Source organism: Theropithecus gelada, chromosome 4, assembly GCF_003255815.1.
Source record: "Theropithecus gelada isolate Dixy chromosome 4, Tgel_1.0, whole genome shotgun sequence".
Classification (NCBI taxonomy): Eukaryota; Metazoa; Chordata; class Mammalia; order Primates; family Cercopithecidae; genus Theropithecus; species Theropithecus gelada.
Window position 1 is genome coordinate 70,406,281 of NC_037671.1, and position 26,787 is coordinate 70,433,067.

Sequence of the window (26,787 nt, forward strand, 5' to 3'; positions counted from 1 at the left end):
TATAACAGCACCTCTTAATTCAGGGGTATCCTTCTTAGTTTAAGCATAACGTGCATGGGATAAGTGTACATATATATGCAGAATTACAACATGTCTTCAACCAGATTACTACAGAAAACTCATATATCACTTATCCTAGAGTTTTGACTCTGTTAGTATTTTCTAAGTTATGAAATGATTAAAAGAAAACATAAATATATTACTATATAGTACCATCCAATGAAGATGAAATGCTCAGGACTAAGGTTTATCAAGAAGTTGATGCTATTTATTCAACAATATGAAATCATTCCCAAGGATAATGCTATATTGTCCACAATACATATTATCCAGATACCTAAGTCACCCCCCATTAACCTTCCCTGAATTCTTGTGGTTAAAGAGTTTGGAAAAAAGGAATATGGTATTTAAAAACTGCCAAGTTTAGCATCAGAAATTTCTGGGATAGTACAGAACAAGTCCTGAAGGCACTGAGTGCCCATTACTGACCATTTCCATCCAAAAACTCAGTAAGATCTTCAATCCCATCCCACGTGAACTAGGTCAAGTTGTCCAAGAACCTCAGAATGAGCATAGACCACCAAGATTATCTGACCCAATCCTCTTCACTTAACAGATCAGCAAATAAAGATCCAGAGAGGTAAAGTAACCTGGTTTGGCTTACACGGCTCCTTAGCAGATGTCTTAAAACTCAGTCCAGTGCTTTCTTCTCTTCATAAAGTCCATCATATACTTTTTTTTTTTTCCCATTAGGACTTTAAGACCAGGACATAATTGCCCAAATAACTGTGGCTACCGTCAGAATTCAGAGAAAGCTGGGATTTTAAAGAAGCTAATGATCTGGGAAGGCTCCAAGGAGAAGCTGGAAATTGAAGAATGAGTAGAATCTGGGTGGTCTGAGAGGAGGTATCACTAATGAGGGAAGCAATATGGCTCATGCACACGTGTTGAGCCTGCCACGTTCCTGAACTACAGAGACAATGTTTAGAGGAAAATGGGGTTTTAAGACCACCTTATAAGCCAGGCATAAAAGGTTCAATTTGATGAGGGAACAAACAGAAAGTTATTAGGGGACTTTAATTTTAGAAACCTGATGTGATGAACGCAGAGACTAGTCTAGCAAAAGGTGTGCAAGAATGGAAGTGGGAAGAGAGAAAGACTTGAGGTGCTTCACAGGGGTCTGTTTAATACTATTAATACCTTATTGGGCTTTTGTGAGGAACAAGTGAGCTGATAGAAGAGAAAGTATTTGACAAGAACAAATGCCCTAGAAAGCAAAATTATATTAAAAGTCTGGGGGTAGGGGCCTCTCTGACCATATCTCCATGTTTTGGTGACACACACTTCTCTATAAAAGCAAATTTGGAGATGAACTGTGGATCTTTTCCTATAAGATCATAGAAATCTCTTCCCTTCAATATTTCCAAAAGCTAGATCCCAAGGGGGAGAGACAGCTGCCATCCGTAAGCCCCTGCAAGGCTACAGATCAGTAAGGCTAAAATCCAAAACTAGGATTCTGTCTTTGAGGCAGACCACATAATCAGTGTTTCTGAAAGTGAGTCAAGAAAGTATATAATTAAGGGCTAAATAAGGTAGTACAAGTAAGGAAAAGAGTAGAAGAGACAGTACCTGAGCCAAGGAGGTACATGATGAAAGTTATTAGCTGGCACTGCAACATTGCAGTCCACATCCTTCTCCCATCCCTTTTCCCTCTGTTCAACAACTACTACTTCCATTTTGTCCAGAGGTACTTATCTCCTCCTGCGTTGCGTTGTCTTCCTCTTTTTTTCCTTCTTCTACAGCAACTCTCCAGGCTTAAAAAGGAAATTTGAAAAAGTTATTACAATAAATTAAAAGCTACATATATTAAATATATACTGTGTGATTTATTAGCTGATGTTTTAATTTATAGTCTTACATAATTTACAGAACGACTCCTATGAGACATTTTTCAAGTAAGGAAACTGAAACTTAGAGAGTCAAGGATGTAGGTTGAAGCCACCCAAGCAGTAAATGGCAAAACTAGGATTGCAATCAGGACTGGCTGACTCCTCAACCTATGCTTTGAACCTCTCTTCTAAACAATCACTGCCTCCCTTTTTTTAACTGATAAGCTTGAAAATTCTCATTTATGTGTTGGGCATTTATAGATAGAGCCACTATATGAGTTTGTAGATTAAAGTTTTGACAACCAAGAACAGAGGTGCCTGGGCTTAGCCACACTTGCTTGCCAAATTATCTGCTTTAGGACTAAAATTTTTGAAATGTGTGGCTTGAAGGATGTTGAAGGGACAGCCCTCCATTCAGCATTCTTGTCTGTTCTCTCTCAGGTCATCTGTCCCTTAGGGTCTATTCCCAATCATTTGCTTGAAACCATATCCCCCTAGTTGAAGAGAAGGCTGGGACTGCCACTCCTACAAATCACCAACAGGTTAGGGAGGATGGTAGGAGTATCCCACTAGTAGGAGGGGTCTGTGAACTGTGGTCTCTTGAGCCCTGTGTCCCCAAAGCAGCCTTAACTCTGCTTGTAAGTGGTACATTCTATGTTGATTTACCTGCAGAGGTGGTTTCATGAGAGGTTCCCTGGTCACAGGGCCCAACTAAGAGATGATGCCAACATGTCTCGTGCTGTAGGGGAAATGATCAGAGCAGGGAGCATCTGGGGAGCTTTTTAATGTTCCTAGAAGAAAGCAACAAGAGCATTACAACTGTGGCAAGAAAACTCTTAACACTAATTCTTAAAATTTAGTCTAATTAACTCTCACTTTTGAAGGAGCTCATTAACCCATTTATGCCAGAGGCTGCAAATTTTTTTGTGAAAAATCAGACCTTGGCAATGACCTTGAGCAGTAGGATAGAAATAACTCCCACAAGCTTAGCATTCCAATAATGGAACGCTAGGCATAAATGGGTTTTATGAAAAGAAATTCTAGGTTCTGTTTACAGACATTCTGATTATGTAAATGTGGGATGTGCCGAGGAGTGTGAAGTTTTGTAAGGACTACGGGTGATTCTGACACAGGTGATCTGAGGACTACACTATGAGATACACTGCTGTGATCTCTTATAAGATAGCCAAGCCAGCAAATCTGCACAGAGGAGAACCCATATTCTACAATATGGGTTGTTCAAATATCAGTGCTAAGTTCTAGGTTGAGTAGTTACTTTGAAATAAGGCCACTAGGCTTTCCAGAAGTTGCCAGGTTTACAAATGTTGAAGTGTGGCGGAGGAGGGGGCGGGAGGCGGCTGTGTTAGTATTTTCATGTCACCAAATAACCAAATAGACCCTCGGAGGAATAACGGCATCTCTCACTGCAGTCTACGTTCCACATCAGACCTCTTCTACACAAAGTGATGGTCTAGAGTGAAGACCTTCTAGGCAAGATGCTACTTCCAGTGCTTAATTTACATTTGGTGAAACACTGATGATAATTTTCCTCACTGTGGATTTAGTTGATTCCAAAAGGTATACTGTCCTTCATGTAACTAAATTGGTTTATTTCAAGCTATTTTAAAAATGAATTTAAAAACATCAGACAGCATTCAAGTGAGATATTATGGTTACGATTAGGCCATTTAATTAGACATCCAATCACAATGCAAACAGCCACTGATTATTTAAGAAATACACCTTTACAAAGGTTCGTGTTCTTCAAACAAAACTAGGCCATAAAATGTATTACATTAAATCAATACTGCTGTCTTTCTCCTAGAAACCCTATCACTTGTCTTTGTCTTTTTTCAAATGCGTATACCTGTTTTAAAGTACAAACGCTTAGGCTAGATACTGGAACTAAGCTCTGTTTTGCTGCCAGTTCTTTCTTTGACACCTTCTTTCTCTCCACTAAAGCACAATCATCATTCTCTTTAAGGATGGACAAGATGGACTTTTAATTATTCTTATCTGAGTGTTTTATTCAGCCAAGTATTTGTTGAGTATCTGTATTTATGCACTTACTTTTGTAAAGAACTCTTATTGCTATAAGCTCCATGAAGAGAAAATGCCCAGTGAAGTACGTGACATCTGGAATTCACTCTCATGAAATGGTGAGAAAACTGAAAGACTTTGTCAGTTACAGAACAAAATAATTTCTCCTGTATACACTACTGACAAAGTACACATGCAATATTTAAGATAATTTTCGTCATGAAAAATGTCTGATTTTACTGTTTAGAGAGAAACTGTAGGTTATTATGATAACCAAAAGTTCACACACCATTGTCTTGCAATACAACTTGTGACAGTATTTCGACACCATTGCCAGACTAAACCTTTAACATTAATTATTTATCAAAATTATACATGCCACTAACACATCTCAACAAAGAAGATTATGTAAGTGAGCTGCCTTGGCGTCAGTAATACTGAACACAGTAGCTATTTTCAATCCTTCATTAAAATTAGATCAAGATGTACTTGTATTATGTGTTGCTGTTCCTGTAAGGAAGACTTACATTAGTTTAAGATTTACTTTGGGTATAAATGACATTTTTTCTTTTTTGACATTTTTCTTCTTTGTCCCCTCCTCCACTGCCTGCCCCCCCCAAAAAAAAGTTTTCAGTAGAATACAGAAAACAAAAACACAAACACCTGCCCTGTTCACTCTCTCTTATGTATAATAAATGCTTTGTTCTCCCCTCAACTGGATCCGGCAGGGATCGCCAGGGGCACCTGCCACTTCACCCTCAGGCTTGGCTCTCTGTCCTCACCCTGGCCCCTAGAATTCCAAATGGTGCAACAAAATACGACAATCCTAAAGTTCGTAAAATAAGCAATGGGTAATTTATTTTTCAGTGAAGGAAAGCCTTTAAATATTAGTGTTTTAAAAACATCAGACTTAAAAGTTACTTCTGACTAGGCTGAAAGGTGAATCCAGGCGCATATAAACATATCCTGGCCTACCGCTTCATAACTCGCGCACCGTGTTGAGGCCCCAGGAAAATCTCAAAACGGAGATGTAGTCTAAAAACTGGACGACACCACAGACCACGTTGCTGTAGCCCCACATATTACCCACGAGAAAATCTAAGCGGTTAAGTCACTTGTCCAAGGTCAAGCTGGGCCAGTCGCAGGCAGAGCTAGTCCGCGACCTTCTAACCCTTCCTTCTCCCACCCAGCCGCGCACAGGCCCTTGGTCGCGCCGGCCCCCGAAGGGTTCCCACGGATACGGTTCCCAAGTCAGTGGCATGTCAGTGCCCTTCAAGCTACCGCACTTTTATTTGTTCTCCCCGCCAGCTCCAGAAAGTATTAAAGACTCTCTCCGCGCCTGCTTCCCAAGCCCAGGTGCCCTAAACCACTTGAGCCCACCGCGCCCAAAGCCGACTCACCCGCAGCCCCAGGTGCGGGAGCCCTCGGACCGACTCCGGCCCTCCCCGCAGTCCTCGCCGGCCGCGCTGCGGCCCCGGCTGACGACGAGTGGAGAAAGTCACCCTCGGTGACCGCGGACGCGTGGGGCGGGCCGCGTCGCGCCGCCCCGCGGAGGCGCCGCAAACTTTTCCCGGCTTGCAAGTTGCCGGGCTACGCGGCCGCGGACAGACTTCCTTCGCCGGCTGCCGGAACGAGGGGGGCGCCCCTATCCCGGGAGGGGGCTGGGCGAGCAGGGTGACGGTCAAGTTGGGGTCTGGGGAGCGCAGGCGCCCCGCACTCTGGGGCCCGGCCGCATTGTCTGCGCGGCCTCGGACCAAGCCCGGGCGGCGGTGGCACCGGCGGGCGCGAGGAGGAGTTGCCGTCCCGAATTTGCCGCGCCCTTTCGCCGCCGCCGCCCACCGCGTTCTTTGTGTGTCTCTCGCCGCCCTCCGGCCGCTTCGCCGCTCGCCTGACAGCTGATGGGCTCACCGCGCCGGGTCCCGCGTCCTCTCGGCCGCAGCCGGCGGAGCCCGGCCCGGCCGGAGGAGGAGGGGAAAAGAGCGTTGACAGATGGTGTCTCGCAGCGGCCACCGCCAGGGGTAAAGCCTGGACTGCCTCGGCAAGAAGCGGCCGGTCGGTAACCGGCCCCAGCCTCGTATTCGCCTCAAAGACCCCAATTGCCTAGGAGACCTTCCCTCCACAGCCGCCCGCGCAGCTCCGCTCTCGCGCCCCGCGCCGGGCTCCGCGGACTAGCGCGCCCGGTCAAGAATCCTGGGGAATCCGCTCCGCCCCCTGGCTCCAGCGTCCTCCAATGATGTCGGCGTACACAGGGCTGTTCCATCCAATCAGGTGTCGGAAAGCCCAGACAGTCCGCGGGAGTGTAGCCAATAGAAGGCGACTCCGGCAACACACCCGCCCTGATCCACTAGGACAAACCGCTCCGAGCTCGCTGGTGGGACCGATCCTGGCGCCCAGATCAAGCCAAGTCCGGCCAAAGCTGTGTCGCAAAGTGAGAATCTGAAGACAGGTCCGGTACTTAAATGGCTATGATTCTAAAAAGTTGAAGATGGGAACGGTGGACGCACAAAATCTTTACCCTCGGCTTAAAACGCCTTTTCTGGCGAAAGTTTGTATATGAAAGAAAGCTGAACACTTTGTAGCACTGTTTAAGTGAAGGCCTTTCCTTTTAGAACACTGCTTTACAATGCCTAATCAGCCGGGCTCAGGTTGGTGCATTGAGTCCCGAGCGTTTGTGTTCCTAATAAGTTTGCCAGAATGTCGGATATCTGAAACAGGTTAGTTTCTATCCTGCCCCAAAACACAGACTGTCACTGGCACTACCATGTTGTGGTTTTTTTTGTTTTTGTTTTTTCCTTGAATGAAAATATAAGAGTTCTGTATGTAAATCATCTTTATTGTGAACTTTATTTCTATAATAAAGTCACACAAGCTATCTTCAGCGGAGGTTGGATGAAATACCGGAAAAGAACAATGTAGAGACAGATGACAGATATGTGGGATATCTCTATCCATCTGCCACCCATGTATCAATCAAGAAAGGACTTGAGTAAAGCACTGGCTATAAACGACTGTACCTTTTGATCACAGGACCTTACAAATAATAGACACACTAGTTGTTTGTTTATTTGATTTGAATAGGATGACTCATTTGTTATTGTTCATAGGAAGTTTATAAACTTCATTGAGTTGTTTACTGAAAGTGCATTACACCATGACGAAAACAGTATTTGGCAACACGTATTTGCGTATTTCAAAATAAAATTACACTTATTTGTATTTCAAATAGTTATGTCAGTTTATTTCTTCGGGTAATAAACTGTGCATTTAAAAAATTTTGTACACATGTGGCATGCTCCTTCTTTATAAATTATTTTGATGACAAAATACATTTTTTAAAGGATGTTCTGGACAATGAATGGAAAGAAGAGATCTGAAACAAGAAAAATATGGCTATATTACCTCCTTGCTTTCGTGATTGAAACTCACCACACCTTACCACATTAAATTCGGGGGATAACATGACCCCTGAAATGAAGTTTTATCAACAGGTCCAGGTTCTGGATTGACCTTGAGCCAATCTCTTAATGACTAACTCTGTTATAAGAGAACAATATGCCTGGCTCTACCTGCCTCCTTGGGGTGCTGTGAGATCCAACCAAGATAGTGTTTGTCAAGCACTTTGCTTTTTGTAAAATACTGTGCCAAGTGCAGAACTGTCTTAAATGTGTTATTATTCTCTGTTTATTATCAGAACATTAATATTTCCTCGACTGCACATTTTTTCAATCTGAAATATATTTTTGAGCCCATCAGTTTTCTTTCAAAACAGATTTGAATGAAACTCCTGCCTGCTCATTCTAGATCAAAGCAGTACTTTCAGGGTTTCTTTCTTTCTCTTTTTTAATGGAGAGGATGTTAGAAGAGAATACTGAGGAAAGAATTCTGGATGGAAAAGGTTCGAGAAATTTTATTCACTCTTAGTGTATTCCTCTCAGTATATTCCTCAAAAACAAGATGGATCATAATGTCCAATTTAATACTCTGTTCATAATGTTTAAAAACTTAAGCAAGTTTCAATGTATACGCCTAAAATAAGTTAACATATCCTATGTCTGCTAATACAGTCTTAGATGGAAGTTGTAAATGGCTGGGTCAAAGTTGTACCCATAAATCAAGTACTGAATTTAAAATTTTGGAGGCATTTATTAAAGATTCACTTATCACTTTTGTACTTAATTGTCAAAGAGGAAAATAAATGTGTATTTTTAGATTTTGTGTGTCATAATATAATTTGTTTACTTTTTCCCAAAATATGCAGTCTAGTACAGAAGTTTAATTATTACTCCAACAAATGTACACGTGGTAACACTAGAATGTAAAATTTGCTGAATTTAGTTGAACCAGCAGTTGTTAATTTTCAGTTAATTAACTGTACATATTTCATTTTCTGAGTGAAAATTGTGGAAGAATTTATCAATATGAATTCAATATGCATGATTTATTAAGTATATTTAAGTCAAAACCAGTGAGTGGTGATTTCCTGATAATCAACAAGTCCACACCCATTTATTACATAGAAATGAATATTTCAGTGATTGTCTGGGTAATATTTGTGATTTCACTGTGGTGATGTTTCATTCACGAAGTGATATTTTCAATTTTTCATCAGCGATTTTCTCATCAGTTGTCCAAAATGGAACACAAGAGCGGAAGCTATTTTAGAGAGCTATCAGTTTTAGCACATTTGAAAATGTTTATTAGAGAAACTGACTTTGGGGTTAGCTTTAGCATTTATAAAGATTGTTTTTAAAAAATACATAGACATTTGTAAAGATAATTTTTAGAAAATACATAGACATCTTTTATAAGTTGCCTCACATGATCTGTGGTAATATGACTAATCACAATATTATTTTCTCTGTATCTTTGCATTTAATTTGCTATCATCTTAAGATTGCTTCATCAGTGAATATAACAAATAACTGGATTTATATCTTCTCGATTTTGATAGTTGAAATGCTTCTGAATTTCTTGTCTTGGACAAATCAGAGTTCCACATGACTTCTCAACAAATAACCGAGTCTAATTCATTAATCTGAAAATGATTTTATTAGGAATAATGAAATAATATCTATAGAGAGAGAATAGAAAAATGATTAGCTCTATTTTTCTTCCTATTTCTTACATGGATGAGAGAAAAATGCCTTTGTGAATCACATCAGATCCCTTTAATGCTCCTTTTACAAAACTTGTATTTTGTTGATTTCTTGAACTCAACCACGTAGTTTCCTTATTGTGTGATGTATCTACGGCAGGAAACTTTTATGTGCATATGGAGTAACAGAGAGAAAATTTCAGAAAACGTTGGTGAGGAGCACACTAGACTCCCTTCTTCATTTTGTCTTGGGTCACAGTCCCTCAGGAAAATTTCTTTCAGAGTTAAGTGTTAGGAAAAATTTTATTTTTTCCGAAATGAGATCTTTGCAGCTTCTCCTTCTTATTTCGACTACTAGGAAGCTTGGAACTAAATTTACAGCTTAATTTAGCAAGGTATGGCCTGCTTCGCTGTAATTTTTTTTTCGTTTTATAAATTTTAAATTTTTGTAAGTACATAGTAAGTGTATGTATTTGTGAGGTACATGAGATATTTTGATGCAGGCATATATGTATAATAATCACATCAGAGTAAATGGAGTATCCATCACCTCAAGCATCTATCCTTCCTTTTGTGTTACAATCCAACTATACTCTTTAAGTTCTTTTAAAATGTACAATAAATTTTTGTTAACTGTAGTCACCCTATTGTGCTATCAAATACTAGATCCACTCTAATTTTTTAATAAACACAACGTTTACCTTGCCATGGTTTATTACTCTTCATCTATACCTTATTAGCTTATATATTTGTACGTATGCATTTTATTTAAGCTCTGTAAAACACTTTCTGAAATGAGATGAAATATATATGAATAACGTATTCTGAGCCTCACATAAACTCTTGAGTATGAAGAGTTAAACATAACCAGAACGTGTGGTGAGAACAATATGAAGGATATTGCTGATATTTCCTTCACAGAGAAATAGGATTCTAATTCACCAGGTATAATCTCTCTAAACCTTTTCCAGAGAGGCAAGAAGAAAAATAGATGTACTTGACTGGGAAATTTTATTACATTTATTTATTTTTTTCTTTTTCTTTTTCTTTTTCTTTTTTTTTTTTTTGAGACAGGATCTTGTTGTGTTGCCCAGGCTAGAGAGCAGTGGCATGATCATAGCTCACTGCAACCTCACACTCCTGGGCTCAAGCGATTCTCCTGCCTCAACCTCCCTAGTAGCTGGGACTACAGATGCACTCCACCATGTCCTGCTAATTTTAATTTAATTTGTAGAGATGGGAGCCTTGCTATGTTGTCCAGGCTGGTCTCGAACTTCTGGCCTCAAATAATCCTCCCGCCTTGGTCTCCCAACGTGCTGGGACTACAGGTGTGGGCCACCGTACTTGGCCCAACATTTACTTTTCAAAGTTAAGGTTATTTTTAAAAAGTCATCTCCTGAGTGACATATTGTCTTAGCACTGTTGCAGAACTTCATCTTATCCAACATTTTTTTGTTTCATAAGATACATTTGAATTAACTAGAAGTTGTAGGTTAAAAATATCCCTTTAAAATAGAATGGTTTACACAAAGTAGATGGTAACATCCCTCTTCCAAGCCAGAAGGTCAGCATGTAGGAGATCCTCAGTGGAGTTAGGAGGGTTTCAGTCATAAGGGATAGAAAACTCAACTTGACTTAAATATAAAAGCAAATGTATATTAGTGCATATAATTAAAACTATATCACCTTGATCAAGTAAAAGTAAAGGTACAGCTAGCTGACAAAGGTGGGAGAGGAAAGAAGGGGGCCAAAGAAGAAAGCTGGGTAGGGGCATCATGCCACATAGAGGGGTGCCGAAAAACTGTATTGGACAAAACGTAGTTTTATCCAACTTTATTAGATAACATTTATTGGACAAAAAACAGAAATTTAAGTAGCTACTTCTACATTACAACCAACAAAACTGAAAATGATAATATAAGTATCAAGATTGCAGAGGTGTTGAAAGAAGGACTAATGTAAGACCTCATTTTACATAGGTCATTTTATATAGCTGAGGGTCAGGTAGATAAATGAATAATAAATAACAAATATAGAAATATACTAGTTATTTCATTATTTAAAGTTCATGTTTTGTTCAAGCAAATAGTTTACGGTTTAGTTTTCTACAGGCAGACACTAAAAGCAGAAATGGTTAAAAGGATTTTCCTTTGGAGGAGAGATTGTTGTAATTACATGTGAGGAGGGTTGTGGTCTTATTTGATTTTTTTTAACCAACTGTGAAGATGGTTTTGGTGAAAATTGTCAATATTACAGAAAAATGTCTTAGCAGGAATGTATTTAAAAATAAATGTAGGGTATCCATATATAGGGAAACCACAGTTGTATTTAGTGTAGAATAAAATGGAATTTAGGACTCAAGTAAGAATGTATATGATGGTTTTCAAAAAGCAAATACAATGGATATATAGTGAAATTATTTTATGCTCTTCACAAGCAATTCATAATACAGTAGATTATCTTATTTTTGTGCTCGAGAACAACTGTGCCGCCGCTGGATCCCAGAGATTATAGGGCAGATTGGGTATGGGAGAGTGCTTGTTAAATGCCTGTTTGTTTTTTGATGAAGTGATTGTATCATTTGAAACTGTTTGACTCAGCACACAGGAAAACTCAATAGAAAATGTGTGCAATTGTGAGCTTCATCGTTTGAGAAATGAATGAAAATTATGGAGAAGATTCCATGAAAAGTTACAAAAGTAATTAGAAATCTGGAACACAGCCGATTTGGAAGAATGAACATTTTTGAGCTTTTGGGGCTCCAGATTTTCAGATATAATTCATTGTTAATTTTCTGTGCAAGTGAAAGAGAATAGTGAGTCCACTGTGAAATGCTCCACGGGGGTCTATTAGAATGTTTCATCTTGGATAAGAGGGAAATCAACCCACGGGACTGGCATACTATATTGTGAGAATTCATAGGCAAGGAAAAATATCATTACCAGAAGCCGTGGAGGAAGAAAAGGTGTGTGGGTGTCAGGGTGGGTGTGAAGGGGTGTGTGTGTGTGTGTGTGTGTGTGTAAGAGACCAGGCTGAATAAATGTTTCAATCACTGACAGTTGATAATAAACAAAATGAATCTAAAAGGCAAGTCTAGAATAATTAAAGAAGCATGATAGAACTGAAAATCTACTGTCAGAATGTAATGCTTAATCCTAATTTGGAGATGATATTGTGGAAACTACCTGAACTCAAACCAAAGCATCCTCATGTAGATGGCGTCTTTCCAAGGTTGTCTGAAAATAAATACAGCAATAATAAACATTTATTTTTCATTCATGTTTTTTCACTTAGAAAGCACCTTCACATATGTAACATCACTAGATCCTCATAACTTTTCCTCAAGATGATGAGGAGGCATCTCAGTATAGTATTTCAGTTCAAAGATATATTTGAATTCTGCTCCCTCAGTGGGACTCAACCAAGCCATTAATTCCCCTGGGCCTTTAAATAAGGATGATAACAATTATAGGTGTTGACTCTATCTCTCGTTGCATGTTCTGAGATGGAAGCAACTAATTTGTGTGAACACGCTTTGCAGACCCTTATGTGGGTCACCAATGTTCTTATTAGCATGGGTTCTATTCCCATTTTATAGATAATGAAAAGGAGATGCAGAGATCAAGAGATAATTAACCCAGTTAGATATGGTGAGTCCATGGCCCCAGATCCCCAGGTCTAATTACTCCCAATGCTCATTCCACTACTTTGATCCAAACTGTAAAGTGTGATCAGTAAATACAAAATTAGAATTGTCTGGTGGTTTCTTCAATTTCTTTTTTGGATGAAGAGTTAGACTAGTTGATTACCAGGGTCATTTCAGCTGTAAGTCCTACAATAGTCAAGAATTTGCTTTTCCAACATGCTGTGGGGTCTCTATTTCCCTCCAGGGGATGAAGATAACCAAACGATACAGTTAAAGAGTGCTGTTTAGAAAACAGAGAGAAATTTTCCTGGCTCCTGAGAGAAGAGATGAGGTAGAGAACCAAGAAGATGATGTGAGGCTGGGAACTATAAAGAATGAAATAATTCATAAAGATTCCCTGAATGTGAGGATAGAAGAGACATAGAGGATTTCCAAGGCACAAGTGCAAATTTTCAATAAAATCTTCTAAACACATAAATGGTCTTGTCTGTGGTTTTTGTAGTGGGCAGGTATGGGTGGTTATTTGTCTGTTTGGTTTTGTTTCAATGGAATCAAGTAGAGTAAATGAAAATAAAAGGTGAATATGAAAATGTAAGCCCCTCCCTTACTTCCCCTGGAAAAAAGAAAAAAAAAAAAAAAACTCCTTCTCAGAAAAATTATCAGGTCTTTGGATCTGTATCTAGACGACATATAGCACAGAATAAAAACAAAGAGCAAAAAACTTAATTATCTATTTAAGCCTGTGAGAGAAACAGAAAGACAAATTTCAATATGTTGAGATTGCTGCTGAAAAGTAGAACGACGTATAAAGAAGCCAACATCATGTACTTACTGCTGTAAAAGCTAGTTGTTCAATAAAGTTAAGTATATCTATCATTGCAAATTTTGCCCTTAATATATCATCCAACAAACATTATGTTTGATTTATGTAGGGCAGTGTAATAAATTGTGATCTGTTAAGGATATATCCTATATATTTATATAAGTAGAATAAAATCTTGAAAGATCAAGACCTAAGTATTAACCTACGCACTTTTCTGTATTTTTTAAGTGTTTCCAATAAATTTGTTATAATTAAAATCCTTTTAAAAGCCCTTTAAAAGGTATATAATTAATAAACCCTCACTCCTCCATTGCTACCTTAGTTATTATATAGTATATAAATAAAAAAAGAAGTGAATGGCTTGTATTAATTATATTATTTATTTTATATTGAAAATCTCTCTAGTTGTACTTTTGAATGAAAAGTTTGAATATTCACTGTGACAAAATAATTCATTTTCATGACCAAGTGGAAACAAGGAATTAATGTAAAGAGACAAAATGAAATTTTAGTGTAACACCTCTAACATCTAAATTATAGGTTTTTGGTCAACTGTTTATTTTTCTTTGAAGGATATATAAAATCCTAGTTATTAGCTCATTCTAGGCAAAATATTGAAGGACTAGTAAATAATATAAAAACAAGTAGTCCCAAATTTTGAAAGACAGGAATTTTCACTTTCCTTTTTTTTCTTTTTGTTTTTCTTTTCTTTCTTTTTTTTTTTTTTTTTGAGATGGAGGCTTGCTCAGCCTCCCAGGCTGGAGTGCGATGGCGTGATCTTGGCTCACTGCAACCACCATCTCCTGGGTTCAAGCGATTCTCCCATCTCAGCCTCTCGAGTAGCTGGGATTACAGGCACCTGCCATCATGCCCAGGTAATTTTTGTATTTTTCGTAGAGATGGGGTTTCACCATCTTGGCCAGGCTGGTCTTGAACTGCTGACCTCAGGTGATCCACCCACCTCGGCCTCCCAAAGTGCTGAGATTACAGGCATGAGCCACTGCATCCGGCCGAATTTTCACTTTTGAGGACTTTAGAGTAAGTAAAGAGGATAAATGATATACATATGGCACTTGTTGAGTGGTGTAATTTAGAACAAAGTTCTCAACCAGGAAGATTTTGCCCCCAGGGAACATTCGGTAATGTCTGGAGGACATTTATGGTTGTGACCTTCCCCTGAGGGAAAGAGGGTGCTACTGGCATCTGGTGGGTAGAGGCCAGAGATGCTACTGTACATCCTACAATGCGCAGGACAGACCTCCAATGCAAAGAATTATCCACTCTAAAATATCAATAGGACACAGGTGGAGAAACCTTGCTTTAGGTGCTTATTTTTTTATGGAGAAATGACTTAGTACCAGCAACTTCAAAACTTAAAAAAAAAAAAAAAAGAAAGAAAAAGAAAAGAACCCTTATTTATATGCTTTCTTTTAAGCAATGGAAAATGGAAATTTTATTTCCCTCTCCTCAAAGTAGAACTATTTTGAGTATATGCTTTGTAAATAAGATAATATTTAAAAATTAAAAGTGGTTCACAGTGTTTGAGAAAACAAAATTGGAACAGTGAGACTTGGAAAATAGATGTGCTTCTTCAAGTTAGCTAAGACTGGCTTTTTTTAAGAAAAAAATCCTCGAAAGAATATTTTAGCTAGTTATTTGAAACTGTTGGGAATGTGAATCCAATGATCTGTCAGGAACATATATTAATAGTGACTGCTATTCTCCCAAGAAATAAATGAAAACACAAAATGCACTTATTACAATGTTTTATGTGCCCTTCAGAATCTTGAGTTATTAGAAAGGCAGTTCTGGAAAATAATGCAAATACACAGGGCAATGTCCTTCTCCTCACCATCCCAGTGTAAAACTTGTGGTCTCTTAGGAAGATCCTGGGGTAGGAAAACAACAGAAAGGTGGGCAGCGATTTGTACTGTGTTAACCACATAACCCTGAAGCATTTTTTCAGGGCATTTTAGAATAGCTTGATGTTGGTTAGTGCATGAACTTCAATGAAGGTCATTGCGTCTTTTTTTTTTCTTCCCTAGGAAAGGCATTAACATGATTGCTTGTAAATAAGAATGAAGACTATTAACTAATGTACACCCATTTGTCTCATATTACTCCTTTATTACTCTTTCCCTTAAAAAACAGAGTAAGTTTTCATGAAGGATGAAAAGGCATTACATGACTGTTTCGTTTTAGTTTCTAATTAAACGTGCTTAAAGAGCCACAGAATTGTCTTTGGCAGGTTAGATGAAGACATGCTGGGGACCAAGTTATTTTTTGCTGTCAGAGGCTTTCTTTGCAGTATATGGTAGAGTTGATTCTATGAGGTTAATCAGAAAGGCATAAATCTCCTTCTGTAAATACTTATATGTTTTAGTTGGTACAGGGATCAGGAGGGAAAGAGGATTACAGGTTACTTTGTAAATGTTCTATACTTCTTTATATTTGCATAGTTATTTTGTTAATAATCTCCTTCTAGTCATAAAAGTGATATCTGTTCACTACTTAAAATTTGGAAAATTCAGGAAAATATTTTTTAAAATCTGCAGACACCACCACTCACAACACAGGTCAACTTCCTTCTAATCCTTCCATAAAACAGGGCTCACTACATGCTTGATTCTACCTTCTGGCTCTACCATATTCTGATCATTTACACATTCCATCAAACTTCTTCCAAATCAAGGTTGTTTTTTGTTTGTTTGTTTGTTTGTTTGTTTTTTGAGACGGAGTCTTGCTCTGTCACCCAGGCTGGGCTGCAGTGATGTGATCTCAGCTCACTGCAACCTGCACCTTCCAGGTTCAAGCGATTCTCCTGCCTCAGCCTCAGCCTCCTGAGTAGCTGAGATTACAGGTGCCCACCACCACGCTCGGATTTTTTTTTTTTTTTTTTTTAAATAATGGCTGCAGTATGTGTTTTAAATGGCTGCACCAAACTCAGTTCGGTAAGTTTTTTTCTCTCCTCTATAACACCTAGAGACATATAATGTTCACAAGTCAATGAGTTCTGATGCACACATTGATAATAAAGGCTATGGTTTATGCAAATTTTCCTCCTTGTGGATTTGCCATTGCTCTGTCCCTTTCCTTCATAAGCTCAAAATGCATTATAATATGATGCATTTAAGAGTAACATTACAGAGATAACCTTGACTCTATCCTAATTTATTAAATAATGTTCAAAGTTTGGTACCTTTACTCTCAGTAGTAACAAATTTCTTGTGACACACCTCACAATTGACTTTGGTATTATGTGACATCTCAGATGACTAACACTAAATTCAACTAAATGCAGTTGTCATGCAGCAATAAATGTCCCTGCCGCCAAATATTCTCTAATTATTTCTTTCTGTTAATTGTCTAAAAGTGGAGCTACTGTATTGAAGGACATTAATTCTTGATATAGATTGCTAAACTTGCTTTCTAGAAAAGTTGTTCTGATTTCTAATCTCACATTCAGCAATACTGGGTGTTGGAATTAAGTTTCGCTAATTTGCTAAGTAAAAAACACAGTCTTTAAAACAAGAGAGTTTGAAATTGAGTAATTTAATCTTCCTCCTCATGTTTAGTTTTCTTTTCTTCCTTACCTTTCCCTCTTTCCTCCCTTCCTGTGTTTCTCCCTCCTTCTCTCCCTCCATCCCTCCCTTCCTCTCTTTTTCCTTCTATGAAATATCTATTCATATTCTTTGCTAACCTTTCTATTTAGGTTTTAAGATTTACATGAGCTCTTTATATATTAGCTATATTAAACTTTTTGTCATAAATCTGTGTCAATTATTTTCCTCAGTGGTGTGCTTTTAAAACAATATTTATTTTTTCCTCGCGATAGAAATTTTATTTCAGTTTTCCATACTCTGTCTTGTTGTAGGGAAAATTCAAGTTATATTTTCCATAGTAAAATGAATACTATTTCAGGGGACATTTATTTTAACGCCTTTATAATTAGAAAGCACTTTCCCATCCTGAGACCTGATAAATATCCACATTTTTTTCCAGGAGTGTGTGTGTGTGTGTGTGTGTGTGCTTTCAGGGTTTGTGTGTGTGTGTGTGCTTGCTTCATACATGGTCTTACTCTGCAGCCCAGGCTGGAATGCAGTGGCATGATCATGGCTCACTGCAGCCTTGATCCTCCCACCTCAGCCTCTGGAGTAGCTAGGGCTACAGGCACATGCCACCAAACCTGGCTAATGTTTTGTATTTTTTGTAGAGACAGGTTCTCACTATGTAACCCAGGATGGTCTGGAACTCGGGCTCAAGCCATCCTCCCACCTTGGCCTCTCAACATGCTGGGATTATAGACGTGAGACACCGCACCTATCCTCAGTTTTTAACATTAAAGCATTTCATCATTCTACAGTTTGTTTTGCTTTTATAGCGTAAAGGGAGGAATTATTTATTTCAATTTGTTAAATAATTATCTCACACAATCAATGATTGTCTTTTATGGCTTTACTCATTTGTGATACCAACTTTCTCATGTAGAACCTTTTTATTGTCATTCTTTTTTTAAAAATTAGGAAAAAGTTTTAAAAAACTTTTTTTAGTGACTTGTTCTCACTCTGTCACCCAAGCTGAAGTGCAACAGCGCAATCACAGTTCACTGCAGGCTCCACCTCCCCAGGCTCAAGGGATCCTCCTGTGTCAGCCCTCTGAGTAGCTGGGACTATGGGCGTGTGCCACCCTGCCTGCATTGTTTTGTTTTTTAATCTACTAGAATTGGCTTGTGGTCTATCCATTCTCTACCATTGTTGTATCTATTTTCACAACCCATTGGGACAAACTTCCCCTATTTAGCTTTCAGTCTTTTTTTTTTTCTCTCTCTCTCTCATTTATTCCTCCGATAAACTTTAGAATTGCTTTGAAAATATACTCTCTATCACAGCCACACTCTAAGAATTTATATTGGGATTTTCATGGATTACATTAAACTTATTTTCTTCCCATTCAGCCACAGATATGTTCTTTTTGTGAAAGTCTTTTTATTCCTTTTACAAGCTCTTACCGTTTTCATTGTATTGGTCCTATACAATTCCTTCAAAGATTATTCTTGTAATTGTGTATCATGATATTGTGCTTATTGTTGTGAGTGGAATATCTTCATCATATTTTGATCGGCTATTATTATTAGCAATAGGATTGATTTTTGTATTTTTTTCCACCTTGCATCACTCAACTGAACTATGCTATTAAGTTCAAAAATTTTTTCAATGATTTCCTCATATCTATTTCCCTAGGTTTTGTTTTTGTTTTTGTTTTAACTAGAAAATTATTTACTATACAATTACCATGTTTGAGGGATACTCAGTATAGCTATAGACCCTGTCCAGCAGGGAGATTTGACTGAGAAAATCCTATTCCATTCTACTAAGAATTGTCCATAGATGTTATTTATTTATTTATTTTTTTTTTGAGACGGAGTCTGGCTCTGTCGCCCAGGCTGAGTGCGGTGGCGTGATCTCGGCTCACTGCAAGCTCCGCCTCCCGGGTTCCCGCCATTCTCCTGCCTCAGCCTCCCGAGTAGCTGGGACTACAGGCGCCGCCACCACACCCGGCTAGTTTTTGTATTTTTAGTAGAGACGGGGTTTCACCGTATTAGCCAGGATGGTCTCGATCTCCTGACCTCGTGATCCGCCCACCTCGGCCTCCCAAAGTGCTGGGATTACAGGGGTGAGCCACCGCGCCCGGCCCATAGATGTTATTATGAAGGGAAAAGGTTTATACTTAGGCCTATTGCCTCAATAAGTATACTGGACCACACATGTATTTCCGTTTTTTGTTTGTTTTGGCTACCACTTCTAGAATGATGCAAATGACGGTGGTAATAGTAGATATTCTTGACTTGTTTATAATGCTTTTAGAGTAGTATTGTTAAACCATACGACGTTAGCTGTATGTTAATGATAAATAAATATTCTTTATAATGTACATGAAATATCATTTTATTCTGAGCTTATTCAGCAAGTTTTAAAATCCAAGAGAGTTTATTAAATTTTATCAAATTATTTTGCAGATCAATTGAGATGTTTATGTATTTACTTTGCGACGTATTGGTGCGATATATTCATTGGGTTTATATGCATGAATTCTTTAGAGCAATCCTTAAATATTTAGGCTAAATTATTATTTTAATATACCTGAGATAAATATGTAAATCTTTTATTCATACTTTTACATCTGTACTAATTATTTTTAGGTTTTACTGTGAGGGTGATCCTAGCTTTGTGAAGTGAGTTGGAATGTTTCCTATTGTTTTTCTATGTACAAGAAGAGTATACCTCGTAGTGATGGATTTGTTTCTTGAAAACTGAAAAGCACTTATTGATTTTTAAAAAAACTCTGCTCTGCAGCTGTCTTGAATTTAGTTATCGAAAACTTTTTCAGTTTCAGTTCTGCAGCATATAGTTGTCTATTTAGGTTTGGTAGACAACTTTCTACTCCATTATATTTGAATCTTTATTACTAAGATTTTCAAATTTGTTAAACTGATGAATTTGTACTAATACTTTTAAAATAACATTTAAAAATAATCTTTAAATCGGTTATTAAATCCTTTTAAGACTGTAAGTCCTTTTTATTTCTAATTTTGTTTGTTTACTTTTTTCTCTTGATTAAATTTACTAGGACTTTTGTATTGCAGTTTGTCCTTGTCCTTTTGTTGTTGCTGTTGTTTTTGGGACAAGACTCACTCTGTCGCCCAGGCTAGAGCGCTAATATTTTGTATTTTTAGTAGAGACAAGGTTTCACTATGTTGGTCTCAAACTCCCGGCCTCAAGTGATCTGCCCACCTCAGCCTCCCAAAGTGTCAGGATTACAGTGTGAACCACAGCACCTGGCCTGTTCTTGTTCTTTAGGAATTTAGTACTGTAGTTTATTCGTCAACTTTACTATTTTTCTATTTTTCTCATGCATTGATTTATATATTTATTTTTAATATTTTCTTCCTCTCATTTAGATTCTTTCATTGTTCTGTCTTAACTTCTTGAATTGCAGTTAAATTGATTTTTTTTTTTTTTAATTCTCTTTTAGTTAGAACAAAAACCATTTTAGGCCACAAACAGTATTTTCCTTTGAACACATTCCATAAAGTTTGATAAATAATGGTCCTATTTTCATTACTGTAAAACAAGTTTGTAATTCACCTTGGATTTTTCTCTCCCATATAGCTATATAGGAAGGCATTTGGTAACTTCCAACGTGTTGGGATTTTTGATTGTTTAAACTTTAAAAAATATATAGTTTGATTGCATTATGGTCAGAGAATGCAGCTCCCTATAATTTCTGATTTGGAAACTTTTGAACATTTTCTTTGTGGCAGTATTTGTTAAATTTTTATAAAAATTTATTATATTCATGTTGAAAATAAGATATATGTATTTTTTAGTTCTTAGAATAGACATCAGTATATCTGTAAATTCATCTTTACAAACTGTACATTTTAACCAAATATCTGTTTATCCAGAGCTAAGAGAGATGTGTCAAAGTCACCCATAAGAAGTTACTTTCCTTTCACATTTCTAACATTTTTAACATTCTTGATTTATGTATGTTGATATTATGCTAATCAGCTTATAAAGTTGAATAACTATTATATTTTCCATGTGAAGTATATTTGTATTAATATGTAATGACCCTCTTGGTTACCATTAATAGCTTTTTGCCTTTGTGTCTTTTCTGAAATTAGTATTTCCTATTTTCTTTTGTGAATGTATGATGTATATTTGCCCATTCTTTTATTTTTAACTTTTGCATATCATTTTTGTCTTAGAATGGCTTTTTAACTATCATGTAGTTCAATGTTTTTAAATTGGATTCGAAGTATTTTTAATTATTCACAATTATTTTTATAACTAATATATTTACTCATATTTCTTTTCTCTGAGCTTGTGATTTTTCTCATGTTTTCTTAGTTATATTGCATATGGCTTATAAGCTTTTGTACTTTCTAGTATTTTAGAATATAATCATTGGGTTTTTAGTTGTATTAAAGATTACCTTTGGGTTTTTCAAAATTGTGCTTTAATTTTTATTTTCTAATGATTGGGACTATAAAAGAAAAGAGATTTTGTCTCTTTTCAGACAAAATGAGGAAGTTAGCTGTTTCCTTCTCTGCTTTGTCTTTCCTCACTTCTCTGTTTCTCTTAATCTATAATTTTAGACCCAGATAATTGCCATTGAATTAATTTTTACTTTCTATGTTTCGCTTCTGTTTCATAACCATATTAGCAATAGTTATTGAGATTTACCTTTCTGTTTACTGATTTTGATGACTTCCTCTGCTTGAAGTCTTCATTAGGATTCATCGCTTGGTTCACAGAAGTACAACTTTAACATTGTCAAAACCATACTTGGCTAATTTGTTTTCCAAGCTCTTGCAAACCCAGGAATATAATTTCTCTTTCCTTCATACCTGAGGGTCAAATTCTCTGGGAACACAATTCTTCGAACTTTTACCCTCACAATGTTTTCCCTAAGACATGTTGCTGTGTTGTTTTCTATAATTTTGTTTGTGGAGAATAAAGTCTTATAAATAGCATGTGTTTCACTTTTATCAGAAATTATTATTGTTTTCTTTTCTGGATGCCTAAAAAATGTTTTTTAAATAATTAACTTCAAGAGAAGAAGGAGGATCATGACAGATGGGAGGCAGGACTAGATTGCAGCTCCCACTCGGCCAGAGAGAGCAGCATGTGGAGTCTCTCATCGTGAACTCTTGTTCCAGAACGACTGTAGGAATAAATCAGGAGAACTGAAGAGGACCCACAGACCCTCAGAAGGAAGTAGATTACTCCTGAACCCAGGAGACACCCCAAATACTGTGCGGGTGTCCATGGCTGAGAGACTCACAAAAGGTTCACATCACAGGACTCCGTGCAGGCAACCCCCAGTACCAGCCCAGAGCCAGGTAAACTTGCTGGGTGGCTACATTCAGAAGAGAGATAATAATCACTACAGCTTATCTCTCAGGAAGCCACATCCATAGGAAAAGGGGGAGAGTACTAGATCAAGGGAACACCCTGTGGGACAAAAAAATCTGAGTAACAGCCTTGAGCCCTAGACCTTCCCTCTGACAGAGGCTACCCAAATGAGAAGGCACCAGAAACCAACTCTGGTAGTATAACAAAACAAGTAATCCCTGATTTACCTGTAAAAGAATTCGGGAAGTCAGTTATTAAGCTAATCAAGGAGACACCAGAGAACGGTGAAGCCCAATTTAAGGAAAGTTTAAAAATGATACAGGAAATGAGGAGAGACATTTTCAATGAGATAGGTAGCATAAATAAAAAACAATCAAAACTTTGGGAAACAATGGATGCACTTAGAGAAATGTAAAATGCTCTGGAAAGTCTCTGCAGTAGAATCAAACAAGCAGAAGAAAGAACTTCAGAGCTCGAAGACAAGGTTTTCAAAATAACCCGATCCAACAAAGACAAACAAAAAAGAATAACAAAATATGAACAAAGCCTCCAAGAAGTCTGGGATTATGTTAAATGACCAAAGCCAAGAATAATCAGCATTCCTGAGGAAGAAGAGAATTTAAAAGTTTGGAAAACATTTTTGGGGGAATAATTGAGGAAAACTTCCCTGGCCTTGCTAGAGACCTAGACATCCAAATACAAGAAGCTCAAACAACACCTGGGAAATTCATCTCGAAAAGATCATCACCTAGGCATGTTGTCATCAGGTTATCTAAAGTTAAGGTGAAGGAAATAATCTTAAGAGCTGTGAGGCAAAAGCACCAAGTAACCTATAAAGGAAAGTCTATCAGATTAACTGCAGATTTCTCAGCAGAAACCTTACAAGCTAGAAGGGATTGGGACCCTATATTTAGCCTCCTTAAACAAAACAATTATTAGCCAAGAATTTCGTATCCAGTGAAACTAAGCTTCATAAATGAAGGAAAGATACAGTCTTTTTCAGACAAATAAATGCTGAGAGAATTCGCCACTACCAAGCCAGGACTATAAGAACTGCTAAAAGTAGTTCTAAATCTTGAAACAAATCCCAGAAACACATCAAAACAGAACCTCTTTAAAGCTTAACTCTCACAGAACCTATGAAAAAAATACAATTAAAAATAAAAACAAAAAACCAAGGTATACAGGCAACAAATAGCACAATGACTGGAATGGTACCTGACATCTCAATACTAAAATTGAATGTAAATGGCCAAAAGGCTCCACTTAAAAAATAGGGAATTGCACAATGGATAATAATTCACCAACCATCTCTCTGCTGTCTTCAAGAAATGCACCTAACACATAAGGACTCATATAAACTTAAGGTAAAGGGGTGGAAAAAGACATTCCATGCAAATGGACACAAAAACGAATAGGAGTAGCTATTCTTATATCAGATGAAACAAACTTTAAAGCAACAGCAGTTAAAAAGGCGAAGAAGGACATTATATAATGATAAAGGGCCTTGTCCAACAGGAAAATATCACAATCCTAAATATATTTGCACCTAATACTGGAGCTCCCAAACTTATAAAACAATTACTAATAGACCTAAGAAATGAGATAAACAGCAACACAATACTGGGGGACTTCAATACTTCACTAACAGCATTAGACAGGTCACCAAGACAGAAAATCAACAAAGAAATAATGGATTTATATTATGCCCTGGAACAAATGGACTTAGCGGATATTTACAGAACATTCTATCCGACAACCATGGAATATACATTCTATTCATCAGCACATGGAACTTTCTCCAATATAGATCATATTATAGGCCACAAATAAGCCTCAAAAATTGTAAGAAAGTTGAAATTATATCAAGTACTTTCTCAGACCACAGTGGAATAAAACTGGAAATCAACTCAAAAGAAACCTTCAAAACTATGCAAATACATGGAAATTAAATAACCTGCTTCTGAATGATCATTGGATCAACAATGAAATCAAGTTGAAAATTAAAAAATTCTTCAAACTGAATGACAATAGTGACACAACCTATCCAACCCTCTGGGATACAGCAAAGATGGTGCTAAGTGGAAAGTTCATAGCCCTAAATGCCTACATAGAAAAATCTGAAGGAGCACAAACAGACAATCTAAGGTCACACCTCAAGGAACTAGAGAAACAAGAACAAACCAAACCCAAATCCAGCAGAAGAAAGGAAATAACCAAGATCAGAGCAGAACTAAATGAAATTGAAATGAAAAAATATACATAAAAGTTAAGTGAAATAAAAAGCTGATTCTTTGAAAAGATAAATAAAATTGATAGACCGTTAGCAAGTTTAACCAAGAAAAGAAGACAGAAAATCCAAATAAGCTCAATTAGAAACAAAACAGGAGACACTGCAACCGACACTGCAGAAATACAAAAGATTGTTCAAGGTTACTATAAACAGCTTTATGTGCCTAAACTAGAAAACTAAGAGGGGATAGATAAATTCCTGGAATGATATAACCCTCTTAGCTTAAATCAGGAAGAATTAGATATCCTGAACAGACCAATAACAAACACTGAGTTTGAAATGGTAATAAAAAAATTACCCATAAAAAAAAGTCAGGACCAGACAGATTCACAGAAGAATTCTACCAGACATTCAAAGAAGAATTGGTACCAATCCTATTGACACTATTCCACAAGATAGAGAAAGAGGGAATCCTCCCTAATTCAATCCACAAAGCCAGTATCACCCTACCGCAAAAACCAGGAAAGGACATAACCACAAAGGAAAACTACGACCAATATCCGTGATGAACCTAGGTGCAAAAATCCTTAACAAAATACTAGCTAACTGAATCCAACAACATATCAAAAAGATAATCCACCATGATCAAGTGGGTTTCACACCAGGGATGCAGGGATGGTTTAATATACACAAGTCAATAAATGTGATAAACCACATAAACAGAATTAAAAACAAAAATCATATGATCATCTCAATAGACTCATAAAAAACATTTGACAAATTCAGCATCCCTTTATGATTAAAACTCTCAGCTAAATCAGCATACAAGGGACATACCTCAATGTAATAAAAGCCATCTATGACAAAACCAGAGCCAACATTACACTGAATGGGGAAAAGTTGAAAGCATTCCCTCTGAGAACTGAAATGAGAGGAGGATGCCCACCCTCATCAATTCTCTTCAACATAGTACTGGAAGTTCTAGCCAAAGCAATTAGACAAGAGAAAGAAATAAAGGGCATCCAAATTGGTAAAGAGGAAGTCAGACTGTCACTGTTTGCTGATGATATGATTGTTTACCTTGAAAAGACTAAAGACTCCTTCAGAAAGCTCCTAGAAATGATAAAAGAATTCAGCAAAGTTTCCAGATACAAAAATAATGTACACAAATGAATAGCTCTCCTATACATCAACAGTGACCAAATGGAGAATCAAATCGAGAACTCAACCCCTTTTACAATAGCTGCAAAAAAATATATAATACTTCGGACTATACCTAACCAAGGAGGTGAAAGGCCTCTACAAGGCAAACTACAAAACACTTCTGAAAGAAATCATAAATGACACAAACAAATGGAAATGCGTCCCATGCTCATGGATGGATAGAACCAATATTGTGAAAATGACCATACTGCTGTGTCCGGAGTTGATTCCTTCCAGTGGGTTCATGGTCTCACTGACTTCAAGAATGAAGCTGTGGACCTTTGTGGTGAGTGTTACAGCTCTTAAAGGTGGCATAGACCCAAAGAGTGAGCAGCAGCAAGATTTATTGTAGAGAGCGAAAGAACAAAGCTTCCACAGTGTGGAAGGGGACCCCAGCGGGTTGCTGCTGCTGGCTGGGGTGGCCAGCTTTTACTCCCTTATTTGTCCCTACCCTTGTCCTGCTGATTGGTCCATTTTACAGAGTGTTGATTCGTCCATTTTACAAACCTCCAGCTAACTACAGAGCACTGACTAGTGCATTTTACAAACCTCTAACTAGCTACAGAGTGCTTATTGGTGCATTTTACAATCCTAGCTATAGAGTGCTGATTGGTGCATCTTACAATCCTCTAGTAAGACAGAAAAGTTCTCCAAGTCCCCACTCAACCCAGGAAGTCCAGCTGGCTTCACCTCTAACTGCCAAAAGCAATCTACACATTTCATGGAATTCCCATCAAAATATCACCATCATTCTTCATGGAACTAGAAAAAACAATTTAAAAATTCATATGGAATCAAAAAAGAGCCCGCATAGCCAAAGAAAGACTAAGCAAAAAGAACAAATCTGGAGGCATCACATTACCTGATTTCAAACTACACTATAAGGCCATAGTCACCAAAACAGCATGGTACTGGTATAAAAATAGGCACATAGACC

General features: G+C 37.5%; 1 protein-coding gene across 1 annotated transcript in view; it reads right to left on the reverse strand.

Annotated features, from left to right (window-relative positions):
* Positions 1-1,490: 1,490 nt before the first annotated feature.
* The window catches only part of LOC112622603 (translation initiation factor IF-2-like), a 53,655-nt gene continuing 28,358 nt past the window's right edge, over positions 1,491-26,787 (reverse strand). Inside the window, 6 exon segments of the mRNA XM_025382345.1 lie at positions 1,491-1,814; positions 2,556-2,628; positions 3,960-4,025; positions 5,330-5,566; positions 5,568-6,011; positions 6,138-6,345. Coding sequence (XP_025238130.1) covers positions 3,981-4,025; positions 5,330-5,566; positions 5,568-6,011; positions 6,138-6,345 — 934 coding nt within the window. The 3' untranslated portion in view covers positions 1,491-1,814; positions 2,556-2,628; positions 3,960-3,980.